At 40.8% G+C, this 25,121-nt stretch overlaps 2 protein-coding genes across 8 annotated transcripts in view; both read right to left on the reverse strand.

Annotated features, from left to right (window-relative positions):
* Positions 1–237: 237 nt before the first annotated feature.
* On the reverse strand, positions 238–17,830 carry LOC116323090 (phosphatidylinositol transfer protein beta isoform). Of its 3 annotated transcripts, XM_039620318.1 has the most exons (13): positions 17,735–17,830; positions 15,238–15,268; positions 13,763–13,908; positions 13,427–13,518; positions 13,290–13,297; positions 13,112–13,186; positions 12,949–13,032; positions 9,372–9,449; positions 7,047–7,157; positions 6,538–6,660; positions 5,872–5,930; positions 4,186–4,365; positions 3,301–3,372 (listed from the first exon to the last, which is right to left on the reverse strand). In XM_039620318.1, exons 1-12 carry the CDS (start codon positions 17,752–17,754, stop codon positions 4,224–4,226), a joined length of 969 nt encoding a protein of 322 aa, XP_039476252.1. In that variant the 5' UTR covers positions 17,755–17,830; the 3' UTR covers positions 3,301–3,372; positions 4,186–4,223. The 3 variants fall into 3 exon arrangements, with proteins under 3 accessions (XP_039476253.1, XP_039476254.1, XP_039476252.1); XM_039620319.1 differs by lacking the exon at positions 4,186–4,365 and having other exon boundaries at positions 238–3,372; XM_039620320.1 differs by lacking the exons at positions 4,186–4,365; positions 5,872–5,930 and having other exon boundaries at positions 238–3,372.
* A 1,757-nt stretch (positions 17,831–19,587) lies between these two features.
* LOC116323928 (tetratricopeptide repeat protein 28-like) overlaps positions 19,588–25,121 on the reverse strand; it is a 180,569-nt gene continuing 175,035 nt past the window's right edge. For 4 of the 5 annotated variants that reach the window (XM_039620315.1, XM_039620316.1, XM_039620314.1 and 1 more), the window contains 7 exons: positions 24,977–25,101; positions 24,661–24,892; positions 23,925–24,001; positions 23,191–23,214; positions 22,341–22,470; positions 22,130–22,237; positions 19,588–21,949 (listed from right to left, as the gene is read on the reverse strand). In XM_039620315.1, coding sequence (XP_039476249.1) covers positions 20,337–21,949; positions 22,130–22,237; positions 22,341–22,470; positions 23,191–23,214; positions 23,925–24,001; positions 24,661–24,892; positions 24,977–25,101 — 2,309 coding nt within the window. In that variant the 3' untranslated portion in view covers positions 19,588–20,336. The remainder of the gene's footprint in view (positions 21,950–22,129; positions 22,238–22,340; positions 22,471–23,190; positions 23,215–23,924; positions 24,002–24,660; positions 24,893–24,976; positions 25,102–25,121) is intronic. The other variant, XM_031744410.2, reaches the window with a different exon arrangement.

The raw sequence follows: 25,121 nt of genomic DNA on the forward strand, positions 1-25,121 counted from the left end.
ATTGTGTGACTCTCCTGACCTGCAGGTCGCAGAAAGTGCGGTCCACGCTGGAGTCACCAAAATGTGTAGGAAATTTTTGTCTTATCTGCAATCTACAGTAAAGAACTGTCATTCAAAGCTAGGCCAAAATGAAAGCAGCACAACATATAGCACAAATAAATATATACATAATAAATCTTTTAAGGTGTTTTAGCAAAGATTGTGACTATTTAAAGCTTTGCAAATAAATGACAGCTCTCGCCTTTGCCCTGAGGACTGATCAAATCCCCCTCAGGCAAAACCTTTATTTTCTAGCAATCAGACAAAAACAGCACAAACTGAACTTCAGGAAACTTTGTCCCGAAAAAAAGAAAAAAAAGAAAAGGAAATTTATTTATATTTAGATACAATATTCGATACAATATATAGACTTGGTAGCACAAAAAAGATGTGCAGAAAGAAAAAGGCACAATACATCATACATTCGTTACCACAACCCCTGATTTTTAAAAGCTGATCAGAACCTTTAAACACTTTTGTTAATATCATTGTTTTGAAGAACAGCAAACGGCTGATTTCAGATTTCTCCTTTCCTCCCCTTTCACTGGGTTCTTGGTTTTTGTTTTGTTTTTTTATTCAAACACACATGAGGAATCATTCAAATGAACTTTGAAACACTAATTACACTGTTTGCTCACAGACATATGCATTCATGACCGTAACAAAAACCCAAGTGGTTCTAACACATAAAGACGATAAAAGGGAACAGGCTACATTATCTTTGTCTTATTGTTAACCTGAGAAGATTCTGTTATTGAAAACCGCTGTTTCTGACAACAGTTTTCCAAATTTTCCTATATTAAATCGATATTTGCTGAACACAAACACCATTTATTCTCTTTGGAAAAGCCAATTACCATGGACATGGTCAGATTTGCCCTCATAGGACTGTCATTAACCAAACACACTAGAATACTTTCCTGAAATTATTTAATCATATAATCTGCCTTGGGAAATAACAGGAAACCGATTACTAAACACAAATCCCAAATTTATGTTGGGCAATTTAAAACAGTGACATGCAACCAAAACACACAAATATTCAAGAACATTACGAGGGAACAGATGAGCAAACCACACATACTGTATACATGTAACACAAGCCATAATTAATAGTCTAGGCTGATGTGACACAATTCTGAAGCCTGAAGAAAGAAAAAAAAAGAGAGAGAGAGCTGGATACAGAGCTGAAAAGCCAGAAGACATTAATATGGCAGCTCTTTCCAATGGCTGGTCTGAGGTAAAGATTTACATGACAAACGGTGCACGCTGGCTGTTATAGTAACAAAGTTCTGCTTGTGGGAATGGAAAGGAATTGCACTTCCACATACCAGGAAACAAAGGAATAACATACAAGTCTGCGCCCTGATAAAGCTCTTTTGTCAAGACTAGAATCAAGAATCCTAAGAAGTACCAGCTAACAGCTAATGCTAACCCTTACGAGGTGTGTGTCCACCAAAGCGTTTTTCCTGAGCACGAGTGTGTCGTGTATTTACGCTATGCAAAAAATAAAACGACAGCAGCTTGAAGCGGCACCGAGCTTCTTTTCTGTGCTCAACTTTATATAAGTTGTTGAGAGCTGTAAGAGCATGTCTGCAGATGACAACCAGACAGTATTGATATAAAAACAGTGCTTGAAGGAACATTTTATTTGTAAACCGGCTACCAGGCACAGTCGTGTATTTGAACCGCTTTGACAAAAATATTGTGTGGCATACTAATAGATCCTCTCACATGGGAAAAACAGAACAAAACAAAAAAGAACCCAAACCTATGTGCGTCTTAAGGGTTCAACTGGGTGCCTGACATTTTCCAAAACATTTGGTGGACACACTTTAGGGCATCAGGAAAAATGGCCAGTCAGAAATGAGAGAGGTAGCTAAAACAATGGCTGGCAGCAGAGGTTCATTAAGTGTAGTAGCTCTGATAGGTGTAAAGGCCTGGACACATAAGCAACTCTACATGGTACTGGTATCCACTAGGCACTGATAAGGCAATTACAAATCTGTAAACACAGCTAGAATGATGCAGAGGAGGAGGAGGCCTTCTGGAAACTGTCTACCTCAGAGAGCCGGAGGAGCGAGAAAGGCCTCTGGTGGTGGGCTGGGTGAGTGCAGCACAGTTTGGCTTGTGACAGAGGCTGGAGGGGTGTAGCACCATCTGTGGCTGTTTTTCAGTGCATTTTTTTTTTTTTTTACTTTTTATTTTTTCCTCTAGGGACATCTGTTAGAGAGGTGAATGCTGCAATGTATGTTATGTGCGACTGTTTTCAGAATAGCAAGTACGGGGTGGGGGTGAGAGCTGTAAACATATCCAAAGCAACATCCTTTAGCTGAACGAGCTCGCAAGGATCTGCCCCTGCTTGAGTTTCTCCAAGATCAGTCAGCACAAAGGTATCCACACCTGCGAGAGTGTGTGTGTGTGTGTGTGTGTGTGTGTGTGTGTGTGTGTGTGTGTGTGTGTGTGTGTGTGTGTAAGGATGAATTCGTATGTTTATCCTCATCTGCGCACTGTATGTGTCATATGAATGTGTGTGTGTGTGTGTGGGCTTCCTGTTACCTCTGCATGTGGGAGTGAGAGTGAATACCTGTACAGACATGATTGTCAGTGTTAATAAGATGCAGTGCTTCGATAAGGTGAGGGGGGTGATGGAAGAAGGATTACAATGGGCCAAGACGCCAAGGCTGTTAGTAATCACTTAATGGAGGTTATGGCAGGAAGGAACAAGAGCATGACAAACAGTCTCCTGCCAGGGAATGCAAACCACACACTGAGCCACAGTGTGTACAGTTAAGACTGAGGAAGAGACAAAGAGAGGTCACAGAGGGCATCATTCTGTGAGGAATGGGGGTTTTTTGGGTAGGGAAAAAAAGGAGGTTGGGGGAGCTGGATATATTTGGTCCAACACCTGCCACTGTGGAATCAAGGTGATGAATTAGCTTTTGTTTTGTTTTTTTCTTAAAAAAAGCAAATAGCTTTTCTTTGCATCTCTGCAGAAGACTAGGTCTCAATATCCTGATGGCCATAGCCGGCCTTTCTCTGTCCAAGATCAAAATTAACCAGAGTCTCATCAGCTAGCATCGTATCGGTGGCTATAAATCAATTCCTCACTGGATAGAATGACTATGATTGGGTTAAAGCCGGGGATCTGCTCTACTGATTGCAGGTAGCAGCGCTCCCTCCTCCACAGCGTGATTCAGTTAGGGTAAAAAAGTGGCACCAAAGGAGCCCGCTTAGCAGTCCTCACAACTGCTGTCATTGTGGGTGTGGTGTTTAAAATCCTTTTCATTCATCTGCAGCACTGGTTCCTCGCACATCACCCTTTTTGCGAAGCTGTGGGGAAAGGGAGAGAAATAACACGCGTTAGATTTATGCAAGCTAAACACGTAAGGGGGAGTTCAGATGATGGCTTCAGGAGTTGCTGGTTACTGGGAGGGGTCGGACTTCTTTCTATTCATTAAATCTTACTTTTGGCTCTGCAAACCAGTAAAAATACATTAAATTTCTTTTTGTAAACTGGAAAAAAAAAGGGCAGCTCCAAAAGTCCTTATCAAGCCTCCTGTTTGTCTTCTAGGTAGATAAAAGCATCACTTTCAAATTCTCCCACCCTGAGGCTGATGGCTTTGGAAAGTCAATTAGTGTTAGAATCTGATAGCCGAACACCTTAATGGAACAGTTCAAACCAACACTGGCTCTAAACAGAGGAATAGACAGATCTGATGAAATGGCACGAGGATTCACCCTCCCACTTCTCCATCCTCCCCCCCTCCCCAATCCTCCCTCCCTTTCTCCTCAATCACAGCACAGACTCCTTCTCAACTGCAGAATTCCATTTGTATGTTAATGAGGAAAAAGGAGCCATCTTGAAACCCCCTCGTACACACCCCGTCCTCTCATACCTCCTCCTTCCACACCATCAGCACCCAACCACTATACTTAGAGAGTTCAGATATGACTATTAGTATATAGTTTCCTTAATGCTGGGTTTTTCCATTCACCCAGTGCTGTGTTTGTCTAGAATGTGAAAGCCAGTGACTTGTGTGTATGCTGTTCTCACCACCACCCAAATGTGACCCTGCTAACCCTTGAGCTTTGAGATTCAGGCTTGTTGCCCTGCTTGCCACAGCCGTCTTTGATTGTACCAACCTGTTTACTTACTCCAAGGGAAAACTGGAAACACATGCTCAGCTGGGCGAGATGTGAGAAGGCAAAGCGCAAAAATTCTGCATGCTGGTAGCGAGCCAGGAATGTTTGAGACTGGCCCACTTTGGCCGGTCCAGCCCAGATTCCTCCCTTGTTCTCCTTGTACGGCCAAAAGCTCCCAGACTGATATTTGGAGAAGTTTCAAGAGCAAGGCAGTGGAGAGGTTTAGAGTGAATGCAAGACGCAGAAACTGAAGCCTGTGATTTAGAAGTAGACTATTTTACTTTACTTTTTTTTTTACCCCACATCTTTTTTCTATGGGGATTAACTGGACTGCAGGCCCTTCTGTGTACATATATAACTACTTACCACCTTGTGTTAAACTAGCCTTTCATAGGAGTTCTCAATGTGCAATAAAAGTAGGTTTTATTGCACGTGAGCTATCTAATCGAACATTATAGATCCTTCTTAAAATTAACAAAAGCAGTGGGCAGCTCAGTAACCCTAAACAGCCTGGAACACCACAGAAGACAACTAAAATGGAGGAATTTTTAAAGAAAAAGCCTTTTCACAACTTCTAGCTACCTGAGGAGCACTCTTGAGGAGGTAGGGACACCACTGTCAAAGCCTATAATCAAAAAATGCCTTTACTAATGTGAATATAGACAGTATGTAGTACGAAGAAGGAATAGAAGGGCTAATAAGACCTTGTCAGACACGGTGGAGGCAATGTTATGGCATGGGCTTGTGTGGTTGCCAGCAGAACTGGGTCACTGGGTATTTACTGATGATTTGACTACTGACAGAAGTAGCAGGATGAACACTTAAAAAAACACATATGTACTGTTGAGATTCTGCCAAACACTGTTATCCTGTGTTCAAATTGCACAAAGAAAAACATGACAAAAATGCAAACAAAGAAGTTTTTATGGTAAAGAAATGCATGCTTTTCACCAGTGTTTCCCCTAAGATGACTGCTTTTGGACCTCTAATATTAAATGGTGTGTGCACACACAAGCACAAGCACAGTGGAGTAAAGCCCTTTCTCAACACCGAAGAGTGCAGAGTGAAGTCCCACCATGCCATGAACAGCTGCAATCAGCCAAGCCGTGCTGGCTCCCTACGAGTGTTTTTCCACTGCACCGCACAGAAAAACTAAAGTCGTCTAAAGTGAGCATCTAACGAAGCTCTGTCAACTTTGTGATAAAACATTAGACAATATATTAGGACTTTTCACACATGAAAGCTTCCTGCAAGCAGACACTGTTTACTGTGAAGGTCAACCCTGAACTGGATGAGCCATTAAAATGGACGGATGGATGGAATAATAATATGAATGGTTAGGTTACATATAAACTACTCTAACTTAGTGATTGGTTGATAGAAAAATAAAAAATGATACTAAAGTGTGATACAGAGTTACAGGCTAACATATAAATATGTTATATATATATAATATATAAATACCCTGCACTTGGCAGACGTTGTTACACATTACAAGCTGAGGGGAGACCATCATCCACTAGCCATGGGATACACTGCAATAGAGGCGGCCTACAGATGACAGTGGAAATGTATCGGATCATAATTTGCTATATGGCATGATGCGGCACACCCTTGCCAGGCTAACAGAAACCCCATTAAGATACTGCCCTACCAGTAACAACAGACAGCAGTACAAAGACCTACACTTGGCCTTGCGACTCCTCTGTAGCCTTTGTACCTCGTACAGAGCCATTCTTACGCCTCTGGATAAAAATACAATAAAGGCAATCATAGAAATGGGATTAGGAAGAAGAACAAAGACTGTTCTCACAGTCATCTGTTTGTGCCGATTACCAAACGGTTTAAGGATGTTTAGTAAGAAACAAAACAATACATACATGAAAAGGAAAGAAATTATGATTTATCTTAAATGCAATATTATTGATATTGAAAAGATTGATTTAAAAAAAAACAAAAAAAAAAAAACATTAAAACCTATGAGGTTTTGAATTCACATATGGTAATAAAAGGCCTTTTACTTGTGCACTCAGTAAATAACACCAGGATCCACTCAAAGAAAGTCAGCTAGATCGCACCACTAGGGGTCAAAGACTCCAGAGGGAGCCCTTAAGCCACTACATTTACTCCAGCAGTCCTCCGGCTTTATCACATTAGCACACTCTATTTCTAGTGAATGGAAGACAACAGCTGGATAACTAAAATGGTGTTACATGGGTTTTGCACAGCAAATAAGAGAAATTTAACCAAAGAAAGTGTTTAGGGTTGGTTTTATTTTCTCTTGCACCAAATCCATCACTTACCAAACTTATGGTTTCATTTTTAATTGCGATTTTCTACTTATACGCTCACCTCATCCAGTTCTCTCTGCGTTTCCGCCTCCATACGCCGTATATCATCCATATTTAGCTCCACCCACTTATCAATCCAACAGAAGAGTTGGCGATGGAAGTTTGTGAAGATCCTCTTCTCTTGCTGTGGTAGACAGCAGCAGTCTTGGTTAGGACTGTGTGATGTTTAGCATCAGTCGTGTGTTTATAAGTACATTTGAAACTTGAGAAACTGTAAATACAAATTACTCTACAGTATCCTACATTTGACTATAGACCCCCCAAACATTACCTCATCATGTTTGCAGTAACAGCTTGCTTATAATAATTAAGCACTAATTAGGCACAGCCCACCCAGACAGAAGAGCCATAGTATTGCATGTGCAAACTTGCAATACTCTCAGTCTAAATATAACTCATGAGCCAACTGTGTAAACGAGTTTTTCCTTCTTCTACTGTATTTCGTTATCCTGTATTTATACATGTGTAATGACAATAAAGTTGAATCCTAATCCCAAATATGTCACTAACCTCGTGGATGAAGTTCTCCACTTTGGTCTGCAGGCCCCACCACTTGAACTTGACTGTGACTAATTTGTAGGCACACATCCTTGGGCATTCAGGATTACTATTCAGCTCTTTCTGTTGAGAGGAACAGGGGAAAGAATCTGACTTACAACCCGTCACTATATCAGAATAATGCGCTGCAAAAACTTGACAGAAACTTTCCAATGAGAGAACAATTGTAAAAGCAGCAGAAGGCATTATTTTTGACAACTCTAACATTCATTCATTAATACATAATGCTTTGGGCATGAAGGTTGCTGAAATAATTATCAACATGAAGATGTGCTGTGCACAGATAAAAGTGCCCTAATCTACAACACACTTTCTAAATCCATCCGCTGCTTGCACTCTGCCGCGCGCTCTGAAGAAGAGAAGAAAAAGAGACTGGGTGTTGGGAGGGGGGACCACAGCAAAGTGGATAAACTCCAGATGAAGGGACCATTTCTCTGCCTCCACCCTGACAGCGACACCGTTCCCGACAGGCATGTCTTTGTGGCCACAGAAGGCAGATAAAACGGTGCTCACGAAGCGATAAGGGCGCCGCAGTGCAAAGCCGGTTACATTATTAACACCTAGGACCTGCTCGCCCCCAGAACACACACACTCTCCCTCTGAGAACACCTGTTTAATTAATCACTTCATTCTGGCTCGGCATTCCAAAAAGAAAATGCCACAGACCCGCCTCAATCGCCCTCATCCCACTGCCGTTTGATGCTACGATCATGGAGAAGCGTGAGAGAAGGGAAATGAGAAACATTTCTAAATTTGCAGTGGGTTTAGAAAAGTTGTCATCGCTAAAGGAGAACTTCACATGAAACGGATTCTACATCAAAACACTTACGGTGACATTTCTTCTCTCCCTCTCTGTGCCCCACTCAAAGGAGCAGAAGTTTTCAGAAATACAAAGGGTACCGATATGCAAGCATGTGTGCATGCAGAGATAGACAAGAGTTTTATTGCTCTGAGAAGCTGGCAGAAATTGTGCCTCTGTTGTCACATAACTACTTTCTCCCCCCACCTTTTCAAAAACAGTCTTTTTCCATGTCCACAGCGGACGGGAAAGTGATCTAATTAAAAACACAAAATAAAAGTTGTGCTTCTTTATTCATACTTTTTAAAGCTGTTTGGCTGCCTTTGTTCTGCAAAAATTCTTGAAGCAGAGGAAAGTTTCCCATGGCGAACTTTGAGGGCTCCACTGCAGAATAGAAATCCTCTGTGCTCCAACAGCGAACAGGACCCGGTCGTGTGCCTCCGGGGTACAGCGGGGTTTAGAGGCAAAAGCAACAAAACTACTGACAAAGTTCCTCTGTGGATGAGCTACTTATTGACTTTTTACCCCTTATCAAAATATGTCCCTCTTTATACAGAACTGCTGTTTGCCGATTTAGACTCTGAGTCCACAAACGGACACTTTACTTCCAGCTGTGGACAAAGCCCGGGTGTTCTTGCAGCTCTGTAAGTTACCTGTAAAAGACTTTTAATGCCTAGATCTCATCACATAAACCTGCTATATAAACCTGCTGCAGGAGCATCCACACAAAACACAATCTTTGGACTCTGCTGACCCAGTAAGTCCAAGCTGCACTTAGACTTTGGAGATCAAAACATTGCAGCAATTATATACAATGCACATGACTGTACAAAGTCATGAAATATATAAGAAGCAAAATCCATGAAAGCAAGACTACACATCCAGGTCTTGATGACCAGATATATACCCGGTTTCCTATAACTTGGTAAATGGGTCAAATGTTTGCCTCCTCCTCTCTTCTTTTTTTTAAAAGCACCCTGTGGCATGAATATGTGCGTAAGTGAAATGCATCTAAGGTCATGTTCATAACTCTTAGATGCATAACATTTCATTAAAAAAATAAATAAATAAATACAAATCCACTTCTGCTGTATTTACATCCAGCATCCACACTAATTTGCCTTTTTAGGGCTCCCAGAGAGGAAACCTTTGTCAAAACTGCCAACCCCAAGAGGGCTGAAACAGTTGACACAGATATAGACATTCATTGCCTAATTGAGTTTGATCGGTAACTGCACGCTACCTTGGATTTATATCACCCAAACATGTGATCCTTTGTCAGGAGGAAAGTAAAAGAAATCAGCCTCAACCAGCAATAGTTCATTCACGCACTGAAGCCTTTATTTTCTATGTAAGCAGCCACTGTGCAGTTGAAGTCTGTATTTTATCAAATGACTATTTCTGAACTGGTGCTGAAACAGTCACATGGATGTAGCCCATATTCAGTTTAAAATGTATGTAGTTTACAACAGCATTACCTTCCAGTTGGGACCAAGAGGTCCTCTCCCAGTCTTGACAGACTTGAAAATGGCAGGATCCTCATCTTCCTTGTAGTCCTACAATGAAACCTTCAGTTACTTTCATTAGTAGAATATATAGCACAGAATATTTAACAAAGCTGAGGCAGGTTTATTTATGAATACTGGTATTTGTTTCATCTTGCAACAAAAGCCAAGAAATCTGCAGGATTTTACCCCAATTTAAAAAACATCAACACAATTTTTAAATGAAAAGATGGAAATGTGGGACAACTATTCAATGACTAGAGTAAGGGAAGTCAGAAGAGAGCTTCTTCCTTTTCATCCTTCCATCTCTGCAGATAATGTCACAAAGCAGGACTAGAACACAGCTGTGCTCACAAGTGGCTTGAAGATAAGACTGATCTGTGTATGGGGGCTCTGACGCCACCAGAAACGTTTGTTTAATTAGGGTGATGATGCCAGTTAAAGTAAGTGAATGTACTAGCATCTACCTGTTGTGTGCTGATGAGGATTTGTGCTGCTTATATAAGTTTGTGTGTCTGCAGCTCCAACTGCAAGAGAACCTTTTACCCCATATACAGCATCCAATTCAAAAGGTCATGTCCTGCCAACATATTGTGGTCAACTAAGCACTTTTGACCTATAATACAAAGAGACCTTGGTGCCTTGGGGGGGAAAAATTAAAGCGTATAGTAAAATGTAGAGGGATACTGAGCACACGTGACGAGCACGAAAAACTTAACAAACATGACTTTCTTATTAAAAAAAAAAAAAAAAAAAAAGAGACAAGAGAAATAATAATACAAATAAATGAAATGGCTTTAAAATTATCAACAGCTCAAGGGCCCAGCAATTTTAAATAAATCATGATGCGCCTGAAGCTAAAGGCTACTTTTTCAGGGCTACTATCCAACAGGAGGGTGCCAAACGTGTGGAAAGAAATAAAAACGCACCACTAAAAAACACACTCGCACACACACACACACACACAAGCCCACACTTTCTCTCTAATTTGGGTGTTTTAATGCTGAGAGCTCCATCACTATAACAATACACTGTGCTGCACTAATGAGGTCTGTGAATCGATGTGCCGTGGTACGCGAAAAGAAGCCATTTCTAAGAGTGTGTATTAGACTGCAAGTGTGTTTACGTCGAGTGTGTGTTTGTTTAGTTCCGGCACACGCAGCACTGTGAACCTTAATTACACTAACAAACTCATCTGTGCTGGCGGTACGCCCCAGAGCCTGCAGTCATGCCCGAGGCTGAGGGCTGATAGGGCCCTCAGACACAACACACTCCTCCAGCAAGGCAAACACGTCCGCCTCGTTAACTACCCACCGCAAACAAACATGTACACACACAGAAACTAGGGCTTCTCGGCCAAATAGCCACATGTATGCTTGCACGCATACCGGCAGTCACATTGAAATGAGGCAATGTGATGTCAAACAAGAGCAATAACGTGCAACATCTTCAAATATGATTTCAGAGATTCCAAGCAGAGTATTCAAATCTTTAATTTATCCTCAACTGGTATGTGTACGTTTTTAAATACAAAGACCTCTCCAATCAGCTGGCTGTATTGGGACACACTCTTGAAATCAACTATTTTTAAATGCACTGTGTTATTTCAGCACAGCAAACACATTTTCAAACGGGGCAAAGAAACAGACCACAAAAAAGCAAAACAAAACTAAGAAGTAACATAGCCCAATAAAGCAGAACAGTCAGCCATGTACAAGACAGCCCAGAGAGCAATTAATGTTCTGTGTCTTTATAAAGAAAATACAAAGAGAGACTGGGGAAAAACTCACAGACAAACCAAAACAAAATAAAAAATACCGAGGAGATGGGCTGGACCTGATGCCAACTTCAGTAAAATATTTATAAAATGGGTCAGGATTGACTAAAGGTTTATGAAGATTGCCAAAGATTCTCTTCACTTGAAATGCTCTACTTATCGTCGATGCCACGAGCACAAGCAGCTTTTTCAGCTCCATGAATGAATAATCATACCTGAAAAATCAAGTATGTTGCTGTGAGAACAAAATACACAACTGTTTTGAAGCTCATGTCAGCCTGTAAATAAAATCCAAATGTTGAGTTAAGTACTGAAAATGTGCTCCAGTCTCTCTCGTGCTTTTTAACGTGGTGCCTGGCCGACATATGACTTGGTGAATTAAAAATCTGATATATCTGCTAATATTTTTTTCCTCACAGACACACAAAACATCAACATACACATTAAGTAAAGTGACTCTAAACTAGTCAAAGGTCTAAATGTGAGAATGTCTGTGGCTCTGTGTTAGCACCATGGCCCTGAAGTGTATAAGCAATTTTAGGAGGGAAGAAGAAGGAAGGAAAAAAAAAAAAAAAAAGGATGGATAAGCACTGTTTGTGAACCTGGAAAACTAAAAAAAAAATATATAGACACGATATCCTTATTTGGATTATCTAAAACTAAGGATATTATATGACTACTTTCCTAATGAGGCTTTGATAGATGCGTTTATTGTGATTCTGGATGGCTACAAGACTAAGTCAAGTACTTTCAACAAGTTTTGTTTTTACTGTAAAAGCTGTAATGATTTTCCCAAACCTGACATATGTCTGCCATACAATAATAATTAAAAAAATCCTAAAACTAACAGTGAAATTAATATCACTGGAGCTTAGATACACACAGCTCTGCTTGTGTTAAAGCCTTGATCACACCTTGTGAGTCCACTAGGGTCCACTCAGATCCTAGTGATCGGTTGTTTATCAGACAGAGCACAGTGTCTGCATATCTGCCAGTTTTTCCTGTCCGCTCTGGATTTACACTACAATGCACCAAGTACAAGTGCACCCCAGGTGGCGGACTTCAAAGAATGACTACTTGGCTGTCAGGACTTCAGCTGTCTGTGTCCGTAGCTGAGAATAATCAATGCTTAAGAGCAAGACAAAGTTGAGCAGAGAAACCACATGCTGTGACAACGTGTGATTTATATGGATGGCGTGATTTCTGACCAAACCAAGAGCAAATCTTTAATACATAAGCTAAACCGATTTAGCCCAGAGACTGTTCCCTGAAACTCCACAGATGAAACGACCATGTGTCAGTTAACGCGTCTGTATTGTTTTCATGAATTAAACTCTGACTCTAACATTTTGAGAGTGCTATATAGGCAAGAGAAAGGATCGCACAAACAACGTTTATTCTGGTTGTTAAATTGGACTGCAGTAATATCGCACCAGAGAAACATGCAGTGGGTCATAAGTCACACAGACTGCTAAGTAGTAACAAAATGCTCTTTCAGCTACTTTCAGATATGTCTGTAATTCAATAAATTGGTTAGATGAGAATAGAAAGAAAGTGCTGTTTCATTTCATCAGTGTTATTCATTTACATCCCTATTACATAGGAAAGGCTAGATGTCTTTTTTTCTCTCCCTGGAAAACGCATATATATTCAAATTAAAACATAAACAGAGCCATAAAACACCTGCTTATGAAACATTCACATGACAAAGAAGAACTGTAATAATCAAAGTTGTCCACATGAAGGCGCCATGCTGTGTATGAAGCTACTTACAGCATGGGCCACTTGACTTCTGTCTGCAATGTCAATGGGCACCACCGTTACATTCTTCCACGTGGGACTGTCAAGTTTGTGCACCTGAACAAATACAAAAACATATGTTAGAAAATAAAACTCATGATTTATATTAGACATCTGTTTGCTTTGACGTCCTCACATTTTCTTGCATTCCAAGGTCCGGTTTGTGCCATGTCTCAATTTTAATGAAGAAATTATCTTTCATATATTCATTCTGGATTAAAGAGAAAGAAGAAACATAATGAAGAAAAAAATTATGTAATTATTTTTTAATTAACTTCAATCTTAGCTAATAAAACCCATTTAGGGTTACATACCGTCACAACTGTTCCAGGTCAGGCATGAAGGAAAAAAAAGGGGGGGGAAAGAAAGACAAGACATGAACTCAATTTAGAAGTGAGAAGAAGAGTTTCAATGCAAACCTAAACTAAGTGGTGCTGGGAAGGGGACTCACTGGTTCTGCAGTAGGGGTAGGCATTCCAAGCCTTTTCATGGAAAACCAGGGCACCTTCAGGAGCTAGGAGTCTGACAAATCCTGGGACTTTACTGTAGGGTATGGTGGAGGGTAGGAGGTACAGGTAAACGGTAAAAGAAAGGAAGGAGGAAGACTTATCACTTATTTTTTCTACAGCAAAGGTTGTACACAATAAGCAAATGCACTGAAAATGCTTCACAGATAAGACAACACTGCCACTGCCTGGTAGCACTGCACTATTACACCATAAGAAAGAATCAATGAAGCCAACAGTGGAGTTCTAAAAAACAAGAAATAAAAAGGGAAAGCACATACCTCTTTAGGTGGTAAATTTTGTGTGTGTACTGTCCTTTTTCTCCATCTTTTTCATATGGCTCATTCTTGAGTACCTCAATGCCCTCACCACCACCCGTCTCATTTTTACTCGCTTCAGCCACAGAAAACAGCTGCCCCACTTGATACTGCAGGACAAACATCAAAACATAAGAACATGATGATAGACAGTAGATTTAAAGTACTTTTTACTGTTACATACATCTAAACCACGAACCACAATTCTTTTTCTTCCTAACATTTTGAATGTTTCCATCTAATGAAATGATATAGGCTTATTGTGAACACAGCAGCGCTTTTTAACCAAACAGTAATCCATGTACATAGTCCTGAGAGCTCAAGGACAAAACAGGAAATCTAAAAGTGTCAGAAAAGTAAATCAAATATTTTAGATGAATGAATTTTTTTTCATTCATTCATTTCTCTCCATCTGTCCCATAAAGTGAAATTGTAGGAACAGAACTCAACACATGGCCTGTTTTGTAAAACTGAGCAAAAAAAAATCAACCATAAAAATCTTAAGCTCTATTATTGTCCTGCTGCCACTCTAATGTAGGTTAGATTTCTATAACGTGCAGAGAAAACTTGCTGAAGAGCTAAATGTTTAAGCCAGCTTTTTCAGTTCTGCTGCCGTGTTCCCCAATTTCACCATCTTAAAGCTAAATTAACTTACGCGCCGTCTTATGATGTTTGAACATCAAACAGCAGAAGAAGAGAATGACTAATAATTAGCTACCATAACTCTTACTAACATTTCTTCCACAAAGACAAGAATTACTTTTCAAATGTTTTGAATTTGGATATGCAGCACTAATTGCCAAGAGATTGTATCCCAGCAGCTGGGTGAAAGTCTGGGATTTATTACAGAAATGTCTCTAAACACAGAACAATTGCTGGCTCAAACAAACAACATCTGCAAATTAAGCATTTTCTTGGTTTTAGCAGCCAGCAGCCAAAACAACAGAAATGATACAACACTGCCATGTCTTTATTCTCAGTGAGTGGAAAAGAATTGTTTTAAACAAAAGGCACATGTCAGAGACTTGCAACATTTCCTTTTAACCACGCCACAGTGACACATTAAAGCCCAAAAAAGGAACTGAGGGTTGACTCAGTTTACACAGTCAGACTAACTGAGGATGGACTTTTTTCAAGCATCAATATAGGCTCGTTTACCACCACACAAACAGTACGGGCACTATAGAAAAGGAACTACATGTATGTAAGTATGAAAAAGTGCATTTCATATCCTTTAACATCATTATGACTTTTTTCTTATTTAGTTATCATTAATTTATTGTAATTTTTGTATGGCTGTTATTGTCATTATTTTGTTATTATCGATATGATTATGTGTCAACGGCATCAACAGAGAAAATATAAGCGGACTTGACAAAAAGTTAATAATTTACAACACCTTAATAGCATAACAAGCAGGAGTAAAACCACTTACTCACCTCTTCGACACTACAGGGTAAAACCACACGGCTGCAAGAGAGAAACATATGATGAGTAACTTTCACAAAGCACATTTCTCATATCCACTGTTTCATATTAGACAATTTCATTAGATAAACTATCATTTCACATCAATCTAAAGCAGCGACCCATATATGAGAAGGAGTATTCTTCTAGACGTATGCTGACATTTGTATTTTTAAGAGTGAGTTATACCACATATTAATAGGACAAAAAAAGAAAACACTGCAGATGCATGTGGCATAAATAATACAATAATAATTCATCCTAAAACAATAAAACTGACTCTGGAGCCTGAAATGTCTCTACATCTTGGCAGTAAAGTCTGTAAATAATCTCAATAACAAAGGCTATACAATCAGTTCAGTCTCTAAATATTATTCATTACCACGCCAAATCAGCATGCATGTTTACTCACAAGACTGCTTACTCATGCCTTATATTATTTTCTGTATTCACAATGAATGCAACATGACAACTGCCTGTCAGGTCACACAGTATGCAGAAGAGTGCAGAAGAAGCAATGAGAACATAACTACAGGAACTCCGGATTACAAAACCAGAAGAACCACGATGACACACACAGACCTGCTCACTGCCAGGAACAGGAAGACACTCAAAGTTACTCTTCCTGAGGGAAAAAGACTTCTAGTACCACCCAGAGTGACATACTGCTGACATCAGCAAGATGAGAGGAACCTATTCCTAGACCTGGCTGGAAAAGTTAGAGCTGAGTTAAGACAAAACTTTATGGGACTACAGAAAGTTTATTTTGTTTACTTTAAAAGAAGTGAGTTAGGTGGGGTCAAAAATACAGTGAGCTTAGCCAAAGCAGTTTAATTAAGAAGACAAAACATATCTGAATCTATTATCCAAGATTTCTAAACATTAAAGACCATCCCTGGTCAGTGCACCGTATGATGATGGTGCAACTTTTTCCTTCATGCCCAGAAATAGACGCATTACAGGCTGTGAGTAAAACGTTTCCCATCACCAAACCACAGAGTGCAAAACAAAATGTTAGGGGGAGAAAATTCTCCAAGTACATATCTAAAGCACAGCTGAAAACAAATGAAAACACATACTACAACTTCTTTTTATTTGGGGGCTTTTCTCCTTTTCTATCAATTAACTTTTAATGAGTGAAGGCAAGATGATAAGTGTCAACAAACCATAACAATGGGAACTGACCAATGTTTTGTCAAACAAGGCTAAACTGAATGTCATCCACCATCAGATGTTTTGTTTCAATGCAGCTCTGACAGCTTAAAACTAGGACTTGTAATTAGTGACGTTTACTTTTGAAGCAAACAAAATGTGCAGGCAACATCAGAAGATGTCAGATTTATCAAACCATGTGAGCCTGAGTACAGTGAGCGATTGTGGGGTGTTAGGGATGCGGGAACTATAGGCAAATAAGTGGCCACATGCAATAGTGCAGCTAGTGCCAGTTCAGAATTCCAGTGCTTCTTTTTGCTTACCACACAGGGACTTTGATGGAATTAGTGCGCCACAGTGCTAAGGTGCATGCTGGCAGCAATACTGTGTTATATTTAAGGAATAAGACAATATTGTAACAAGGTTATTACATAACTCAAATCTACGTCAATCCTTATTTTCAGAATTCCCGTGCGATGCAACACATGACTCATTCACATCCTCCATCTACCCATTTATAGTCACTTTCTGTATCTTTAAAAAGGTTTAAGTGTTCAGTCATCCTGCCTTGAATCCCAGTCATTTAGTAAGAGTAAGAAGCCTGCTTACATATTCAGCCTGTGTCAGAAGACGTCAGACTTACTGCTGTAGTTCGACACTCGCCAAAGGATAGCGGTTTTAAAAATGGAAACTGAAATCTTTTATGCAATTTCAAAACCCAAAAGGCTAAGGCTAACAGCTGCTAGCTTCGTCTTTAATACATGCAAAATGATTGAGGCTTGAAACAGACACAAGTGAACAAACTACCAATTCGCTAAGTAATCAAAATGTGTTATCCTGGGGTGATTAGCTGGCGCCGACAGTTTCTATGTCAATACTGCAAAGACAGCGAGAACTTACAGCTTCCAGTTGACTTCCCCTCAGGTTAGGTAGTTAGCTAAATTAGCGTTAGCAACTCGGGTGCCAATTCGAGGCTTTGAAAAAGAAAATGTCTCCGCTTTAAAACCACATAACAAAAACCGCAGATTGAAGCGTTTAGAAGCCATCAGCTTGGTGATAACATATGAGAAACTACAGGAAACCAGCAGCTGTCAGAGAATGATAATCTGCTGTCAAAGCCGGTAGGCCAGAGACGCTCTTGGCCAATCCCATCCTCCCCTCGTGTGCCTGACGCTGACCCCGAGACATGATGAAAAGTTTGCATCAGCGCACAGGGACTGAAAAAAACTGCCGTGAGTGCACGGATCTATACTAACCTATAGAGTGTTTTCAGAAATAATAAGAAAAGTACAGTTTAAACAGAAACCCCGCACTTACTACTCCTTGATGAGAACCATCTTAACTTCTTCCTCTCGGTAGTGCCCAGCTACCACTAACTGACGTCATGGGCTACTAAGTTAGGCGGCAGGTCCCTCCTTCTGCAGCGGTGATTTGCGGAATGACGGAGAGGTGGGCCTAACGATTAGCATCATCCAATGAAATCTCTCTTTGGTGACTTTAAACCCACCCACTGTATTTGAGGATGGATTATTTAGAATCCGTTATTCCACATTTGATCACGTAAAAATACTAAATATATAAAATATTAATAATTTAAAAAAGTTGAGCATGCGGTTCCATTAATCTATAAATCTGTAAATAATTATTACTCCATATTTAATTAAAGACGGTACAAAGACACAAATACTGAAGCCGAAATGTAATTTTCTTTTGTTGTTTTAAATAAAAGGAAATTCATGTTTTTTACATTTTTTAACATGGTATGGGAGATTTCAGCTGCTCAACAGTTCAGTGTCTCCTTTGTCATCTTTTTTTCATTAATAGGCCAAATGTTTTCAGCGGGGCCCAGGACTGGCTCAGTTTGCTGATGCTCTGCTGCTCTAATGCACAAATAATGTTGCTTGCCAGCAGTTTACTGAAATAAGCAAGGTATTCCCTGAAAAAGATGACTGGATAGCTTATGTTATCCCAAAACCTATATATACTGTGTAGGATTAGGTGTGCAAGTTACCCATGTCTTGTGCATCAGTCCATACATATTTTTCCATATTTGTTGCACCTAAATGTTTCAGGTCATTAAACAAATTGTAATGTTTAACAGAGAAGTAAATATAAAATGTAATATTTAAATGATAATCTCATTTAAAAGCTACTATACCTACCAGGCCCTGTCAATAATCAGACCTGGGTGTGACTAGTTTAACTGGACTCAGCTTTCCAAAAACATAAACACAAACCAAAAAAAAAACCCCATAGAAGTTTGACAAACATACAAAAAGAAACCCCCATAGAAGGCAAAAAGTGTTAGGGCACTGTCTGTGACCCAGTGTTTGCTAGTTCTGGACATTATGCTATTTGTTTTTGAATATTCATTGCCATTCTTGCGGTTCATGGTTATTCTTAAATCATGTTTTAAGTTTGTTTCTGTTGGCCTTCAGTTCTTAGCAATCTTAGTTCTCCCTCAGTGTCTAATCTTCTTCTGTGTTTAGTCAGTCTTTGTCGCTGTGTTTACTCGTGTCTCCCCAGTCACTGTGTCAAGCTTGCGTCTGTTGTTTCTGTCCTATTTTGATAGTCTCTTGTCCTGTATCCATTGTGTTCACTTTGTTCAGTCTGATTTGTTCCTCCTGTGTTGTCCAGCTGCCTCTACTTCCCTGATCATCCTTTTGTGTATTTATTGTGCGAGTTTCCTTTTGTCCCTCGTCATATCGTCTGTTCATCTAAGTTCATGTTTCTGATCTCGGTTTCCATGTTTCAGGTTTTCACATTCCAGGTATCTAGTGTTTAGTATATACTTTCCCCCAGTTTAGCATTGTTAGTGTAACCTTAGTCCCCATCCATCTTTTTTTTTGTAGTTTTGGCTGTACGAAAAAATAAACTGTTTGCTTTTCGTTAAGTCCAGCCCCGTCTCCTTAGTCTGCATTTGAGTCTGCTCTCTCTACTCCAGAGGATCTGACGTGACAAAAAGAGGGCAAATATTTTTCTCACTATATAGTTCATATTACTTTCAGCTTTAGCCATGTTATATTTGTACTATATTCAAGTAAATATACGATTTAAATGATATGGTAATCATTTCTCTTTGGTTTACATTGTAGATACAGCCGTGTCAACTTTTTTGGAATAAGGTCTCTATAGATGTATGAAGCCACACAAGAGAATAATGTCAAGAATACAAGAAAGCAAACATGATGCTTTATTGAAACAGTTTACTGATAAATGACAGATGGTTGTCATGAAACTTTCATGTTTAATCTAAAAAAATCATGGGCTAAAAAGTCATACATGGTACTTAACACTGAATAGCAAGAGAATCCATGCTTCAGAGCAGACACTCAATTCACAAAGAAATCAGGCAAAATGCCCTTTTGATTTCAATAAAAAATATTAAATCTTTTTCTCCACTCTATCCATCTTTACATGGTACAGGTTTGTTCACTTTTTAATCATATAAAAACGCTTAATACTGATTGTGAAACACTGGAATTAATTTACAAAACATAATAATAATTATTATATTAATAACAATAACAAACAATAACAATAACCATTAAATTTAAAAACAAAAATAAAATGGAAGAAATCAGTCATAGCTGTTGCATCTTGGCCCACACAAACAGCAACGTTTTTTGGGGAAAAAAATACCGAATGGCATTTACATCTACCTGACACACAGTTACACACAAACACAGTATCAGGTCGTTGAGTTTTTCTCATTGCCATTTACAGTGTTATGGGCACAAAGACTAGACACTCTCTAAAGCATTCATGTGCCACTGCAGAATCAAACTCACAACCAAAGAAATCCTTCTCGCTGTCAGTCAACCTTGATGGGCCAATAGCGGTCCCCAAAAAGTGCCCTACCCCTCCAGCACCCAGGATAGTAAATGATAGGTAAAAGTATTGGACCATTTTAAATGTCTCAGCATTTAGAGGAAGGGAAAAATCTTCCAGGTGACAGGAACTTGTATCCATTGCCAGCAGGTAGTCGGATAGAACGAGCACCAGGGCTACTGCTAGTGGAAATAGTAGGTGATGGGGCCACTTTTCTGGGGTTGGAGCAGTGATGTCCATTGGAAGAGTTCTTGCTACCCCTATCCAGTGACTGCAGCCCCAGCTCCCGCAGCTCCAGGCTGTCTTGGGTGTCGTTAGGGGAGCAGTGGCGCGGGGAGAGGTTCAGAAGGCTCAGTACATCTCTGCTGGCAGAGGCGAGAGGACCGGGTGTGCTGTGGACAGCTTTGACGGGACCTAGATGTTGCTGTTGTTGGGCTGCAGCATTAGCCCAAAAGGTCTTCAGATTGTGGATAGCTTGTACTTTTTCATCAATGACCCCTCTTCTTAGTCGATCCAAATCCGGCGTGTCAGCCGATGTAGAGCAGGCAGAGCCTGTAGAGGAGTAGGAAAGAGCAGGAGATGGAGCACTACCAGCAGGGGACTGGTGACCAGAACTGGGAGACACGTTGCTGGGGGAACGAGAGATGTGGCCGCTGTATGGGGAGCTCGGGTACTTTAATTTGAACTGTGCGTGAGTGTCTGAAGTGGGTGAAGGATGGCTGCCCTCCTTTTGGGAAGACTCAGAGACCGCAGGGCTGTTGTAGCCGGAGCTTATCTTCTGCAGTGAAGAAGATCGGGAGGGAGGTTTGGGTCTTGGGGAAGACTGAGCTCGACCACTAGCGCCGCTGTTAGGACGGCTGAACGCACTAGTTTCAGAAGAGCGGAATGCGCTACTCCGTGTTGAGGTTCCTCCAGCTGTCCCGGCCTCTGCACCAGCCCTCTGAAGACTACCCACAGCACGCAAATGGCTGTGAGTCTCTTCCAGAATCTTCTGGGCCAGTTCCTGAGGATCTAGAGGGACAGTTTTTTCTTCCTGAGACTTGACAGTGCTGTCCGTCTCAGTACTGGACTGGTCAGATTCTCCTGTATCTGAGCTGCTCACCTTACCGACTTTCTGAAACGGTGAGTTTGGGCTGGGCACCAGGTTTGTTTTGATGGGGGATGTTGGGGTGCTGACACTGCCCCTCGATGATACAGATACAGTGTACCCTCTCCCCGTTCCTGTGCTGGAGCCACCAACAACACCCCTGCCTCCCCGGTGGTGGCGCTGGCTGTGGCCTGGTGGCAAAGGCAGAGAGTCGCAATGACTTCCCAGGGGCTCACTGCTGATAATGGAAAAGCCCTCATATTCCTCCTCATCTCCGCGGGCTCCCGCCACTGCAGCAGCTGCTCCATGGGGAGACGAGCGGCTGCGAGGAACATGAGGGTGTTTGTGGACCGAGTAGTGTGCTGTGACCCCACCGCGCTGCCGATGAGCAAGGAAATCACAGTCTGACTTGGAAGCAAAGCTCATAGAGGAGGCTACAGAGCTAAGGCTATAAACAGAAATGGCATCAGATGCTTGATTGTCCAGGCAAGGAGGAGAGAAGGGAAGGCTTGAGTATCCCATGGGCAGGGGGTTTGACACAGACTGGGCTGAAGCTAGGGACTCAAGGGAAGATGAGCTGTCCAGGCTCAAGCGCTTGGGCAGTTCTGTGGAGTCTGAACATCAAAGAAAAGAGATGATGAAAAATGTGACATGTGATAAACACAGGATAAAAACAGGCTGTTAGAAAGTGCAAATGCACAGTTCAGATTCCAGTGTACAGGGAATCAAGTTAGGAGCTCAGCAACAATCAGTAATGAATGAAAGTGCATAAGCAAATAAATACAAATACTTACCAAAGAGTGCCAGCAGAGACTGGAGAGCAAAGTGCAAGGTGCGGCGGTTGGCTAGCTTGCCTGTCTTCAGCACTACTTCTTCTTGGCCTACCTCACATAAGTCAAACCCTGCACATGCAAAACAGGACAACAGCTGTAACTTAAATAGACATATGGTAGACAATAGGATAGGGACTTTTTTTTTTTTTTTTTTACATAATAGATGACTAACCAAGAGCAGCCAGAAATTCATGGCATCCTGGCAGTCTCCATAGCTGCACACTAATGGACACCTGAATGGGCAGCAGGGAGAAATCCTGTTCTTTCTCCCCTGTCTGTAGTTGGACTAGCACCTGGTGGAGCTGAAAAAGACAGGGGACAACATTACAATAAAGTAGTGGAGATGTAACTAACGGCTTAAAAGTGAACTGGGTGATCAAACTGTTGCATCAGTAACTTAAATAACCCAAGTAAAAAATTATACAGCTTTTTCCTTTTAATAATGATTTCATTTTCTTCTCTTTAAGTCGTCCAATTAAAAAATATTCATGTATCTTGTATAAGCCTGTGTCCATAAAAATATGTCTGAGCCCAGTGCACAAGCAATCTTGGCAATAAAATAACTGTAGGTAAGCTGAGCTGAAAGGGTTTGGGCTTTGTAGGGTTCAACACGCGGCCCGAGAGCACACTTACGTGTTTTGTTTGGGGATTACTTTGCTTTGAACAGAGACATCTTTGTCAACTTGACGCAACTGTGCAGAAACCTCTTCTCCTCATTTCACCCGACACGATTAAGAAAGGGTTTTTTACATCACAGATTTACCCCCGCTTCCACCCTGAAACATTCCTTTGACCTGAACCAAACCCAAGTTTTAAATCTTAAATACCCCCAAATCCCTTAGATTTGACTGAAAACTAGCAAAGGAAAAATTATGAACGACACAAGACAGTAAACTTTGTATGTGGAGAGGAAAAACAACATGCATTTTCGCCAATACAAAGAAAGTTTAGCAGAACAGACAGTAAAGAGTGCATTAACAAGGTAGCATGGGATGGAGTGCTGGTAGTGAATGCACACTTACCATCGCCACCATATTTTTAACAGCCTTCAGACCACGCGTTAGGAGCAGGGGAGAGAAAACAGGCGTTTAATGGCATGCATACAGGCCATTCGGAAAAAAAAGAAAAGGAAAAAAAGAAAAAGAGTACAAGGATTTATGGCAACAAGAGGATACAGCAACAAGTAACATTAGTGGTTTAACAGGTTAACGTTTGATGCTTGCAGCATATATAGATTAGATCCACAGTCTGTCCACTGACACACACACACACACACTTACATTTTGAGGCTATGAAAATTGCCAATCACAAACTAACTTGATGACTGTAAGCATGTGACAGCCACATGTTACACGTAAACAGGGATAAACTACGTCAGTCCCAGATTAATTCTCTGGTGTCATAAGCTTGGGGAGCAAGAGAACAGGACTCAGACTGTAGTTAAGACTTTGGGCAACTAGTTGGAATTCAATGCAGCATTTCAATGCAGATTAAGCTCCAGCTTGAGTTGCCAGTCCATTAGAGCGTATCCAGTCCTGACATTACCAAATTACACAGTGATAAATCACTGATATGCTTCTTCTAGCAACGCACTTATAATACAAAGGTGGGGCAAAGTTTCAAAGAAAGTGAAAGGGGACTGCTACAATACTTTTTAACTCTAAGTAACAGGAATGGTATTTGTCATTTGAACCAAAGACCAGTGGGTACTGGGTGCAAAGTTCAGCAGCATTTGTTCAGAGCTGCAGGGACCTACCCGGTTGATGAGCTGCTCTCCTGCCTCTGAAGCTGTAATGAGTTTGCACAAAGCTTGGAGAGCTGGCGGTGGCAGACCTAAGGGATTGGATCAAAGGAAGTTCTTCATCATTCATTAACAAGGCACATTGGTTTAAAAAAAGTGCTAAACATGGGGCGATACATGGAGCAATGTGAAATGGCACAAACACAGATGGGTTAAAATGTTCTGAGATTCTATCACAGAGTGATGCCAGGAAGGTGTCCTGGTCTCAAACTCATCCTGCAGCACAACAACGACCTTGCAACTCCCGTTGGGGCTATAATAAGCTATGTTCAGTGACAAGCATAACGCTGAATGCTCACAGGATTTAGTGTACCCTTGGTGTGCATTTTTTGGTAAATAAGTTGTGTTTTCTCATTTAATTGGATTATTTGACATCAAAATTTTATGGCAATGTTTTGGTTGTTGTTGTCATTTAAAAAAGTTATTATTAATGCTCAGGTAGGAATCAGTGCTGCTGTGTAACAGAAGCTCAGCATCATAATGATGGCAGCATTATAGCGAAGACAAACAATATCAAATACAAACAGTATTTAAACCTTTAACTTTATTCAGTGAGAAATGTTCAGTTTCCCAACATTATAAGACAAATAAGTTGTCATAGTGCATGGATTTGCTAGTATTTATAAATCCATACCCTTGGGCACATTGTAAATAACTTGGTTTGTTTTAAATAGCTACATTGTCTACATACCCAGCAGTGACTGTAAGGTGGTGCTGCACTGCTGAAGCCTGTCTCCTGGGTCAGCAGTGGGAAAGAAGACAGCAGCGGGGATACCGGTGCCTGCAGAGTCAAGACGGAAGCCCACAGCTGTCAGCAGAGCCTGCCAACCAGGGACACCCCCTACTTTGTTCTCCACACTCTGCTGGGATGTATACATGGAATTACGCTGGCCATTCTGTATCCTCTGAAGAGACTTTTCCACCTGCAGTGAGCACAGCAATGCACCATCAGTGTTTTTGAGCAGTGCTGACTGTGACATCTTGTGTAGTAAGGGTGCGTGTCTCACCAAGTGAAGTAAAACTCTCAGAGCATCGCGAGCCCGATCTGGATACTGTAGAATCTCAGCTAAAGCTTGGCCAATTAAGGAAGATGGGCTGTTAAGCTTCACATCATTGCCAATCAGCATGTATCCTGGAAAAGAGAAATGTGAT

This window comes from Oreochromis aureus, linkage group 12 (assembly GCF_013358895.1).
Source record: "Oreochromis aureus strain Israel breed Guangdong linkage group 12, ZZ_aureus, whole genome shotgun sequence".
NCBI lineage: Eukaryota > Metazoa > Chordata > Actinopteri > Cichliformes > Cichlidae > Oreochromis > Oreochromis aureus.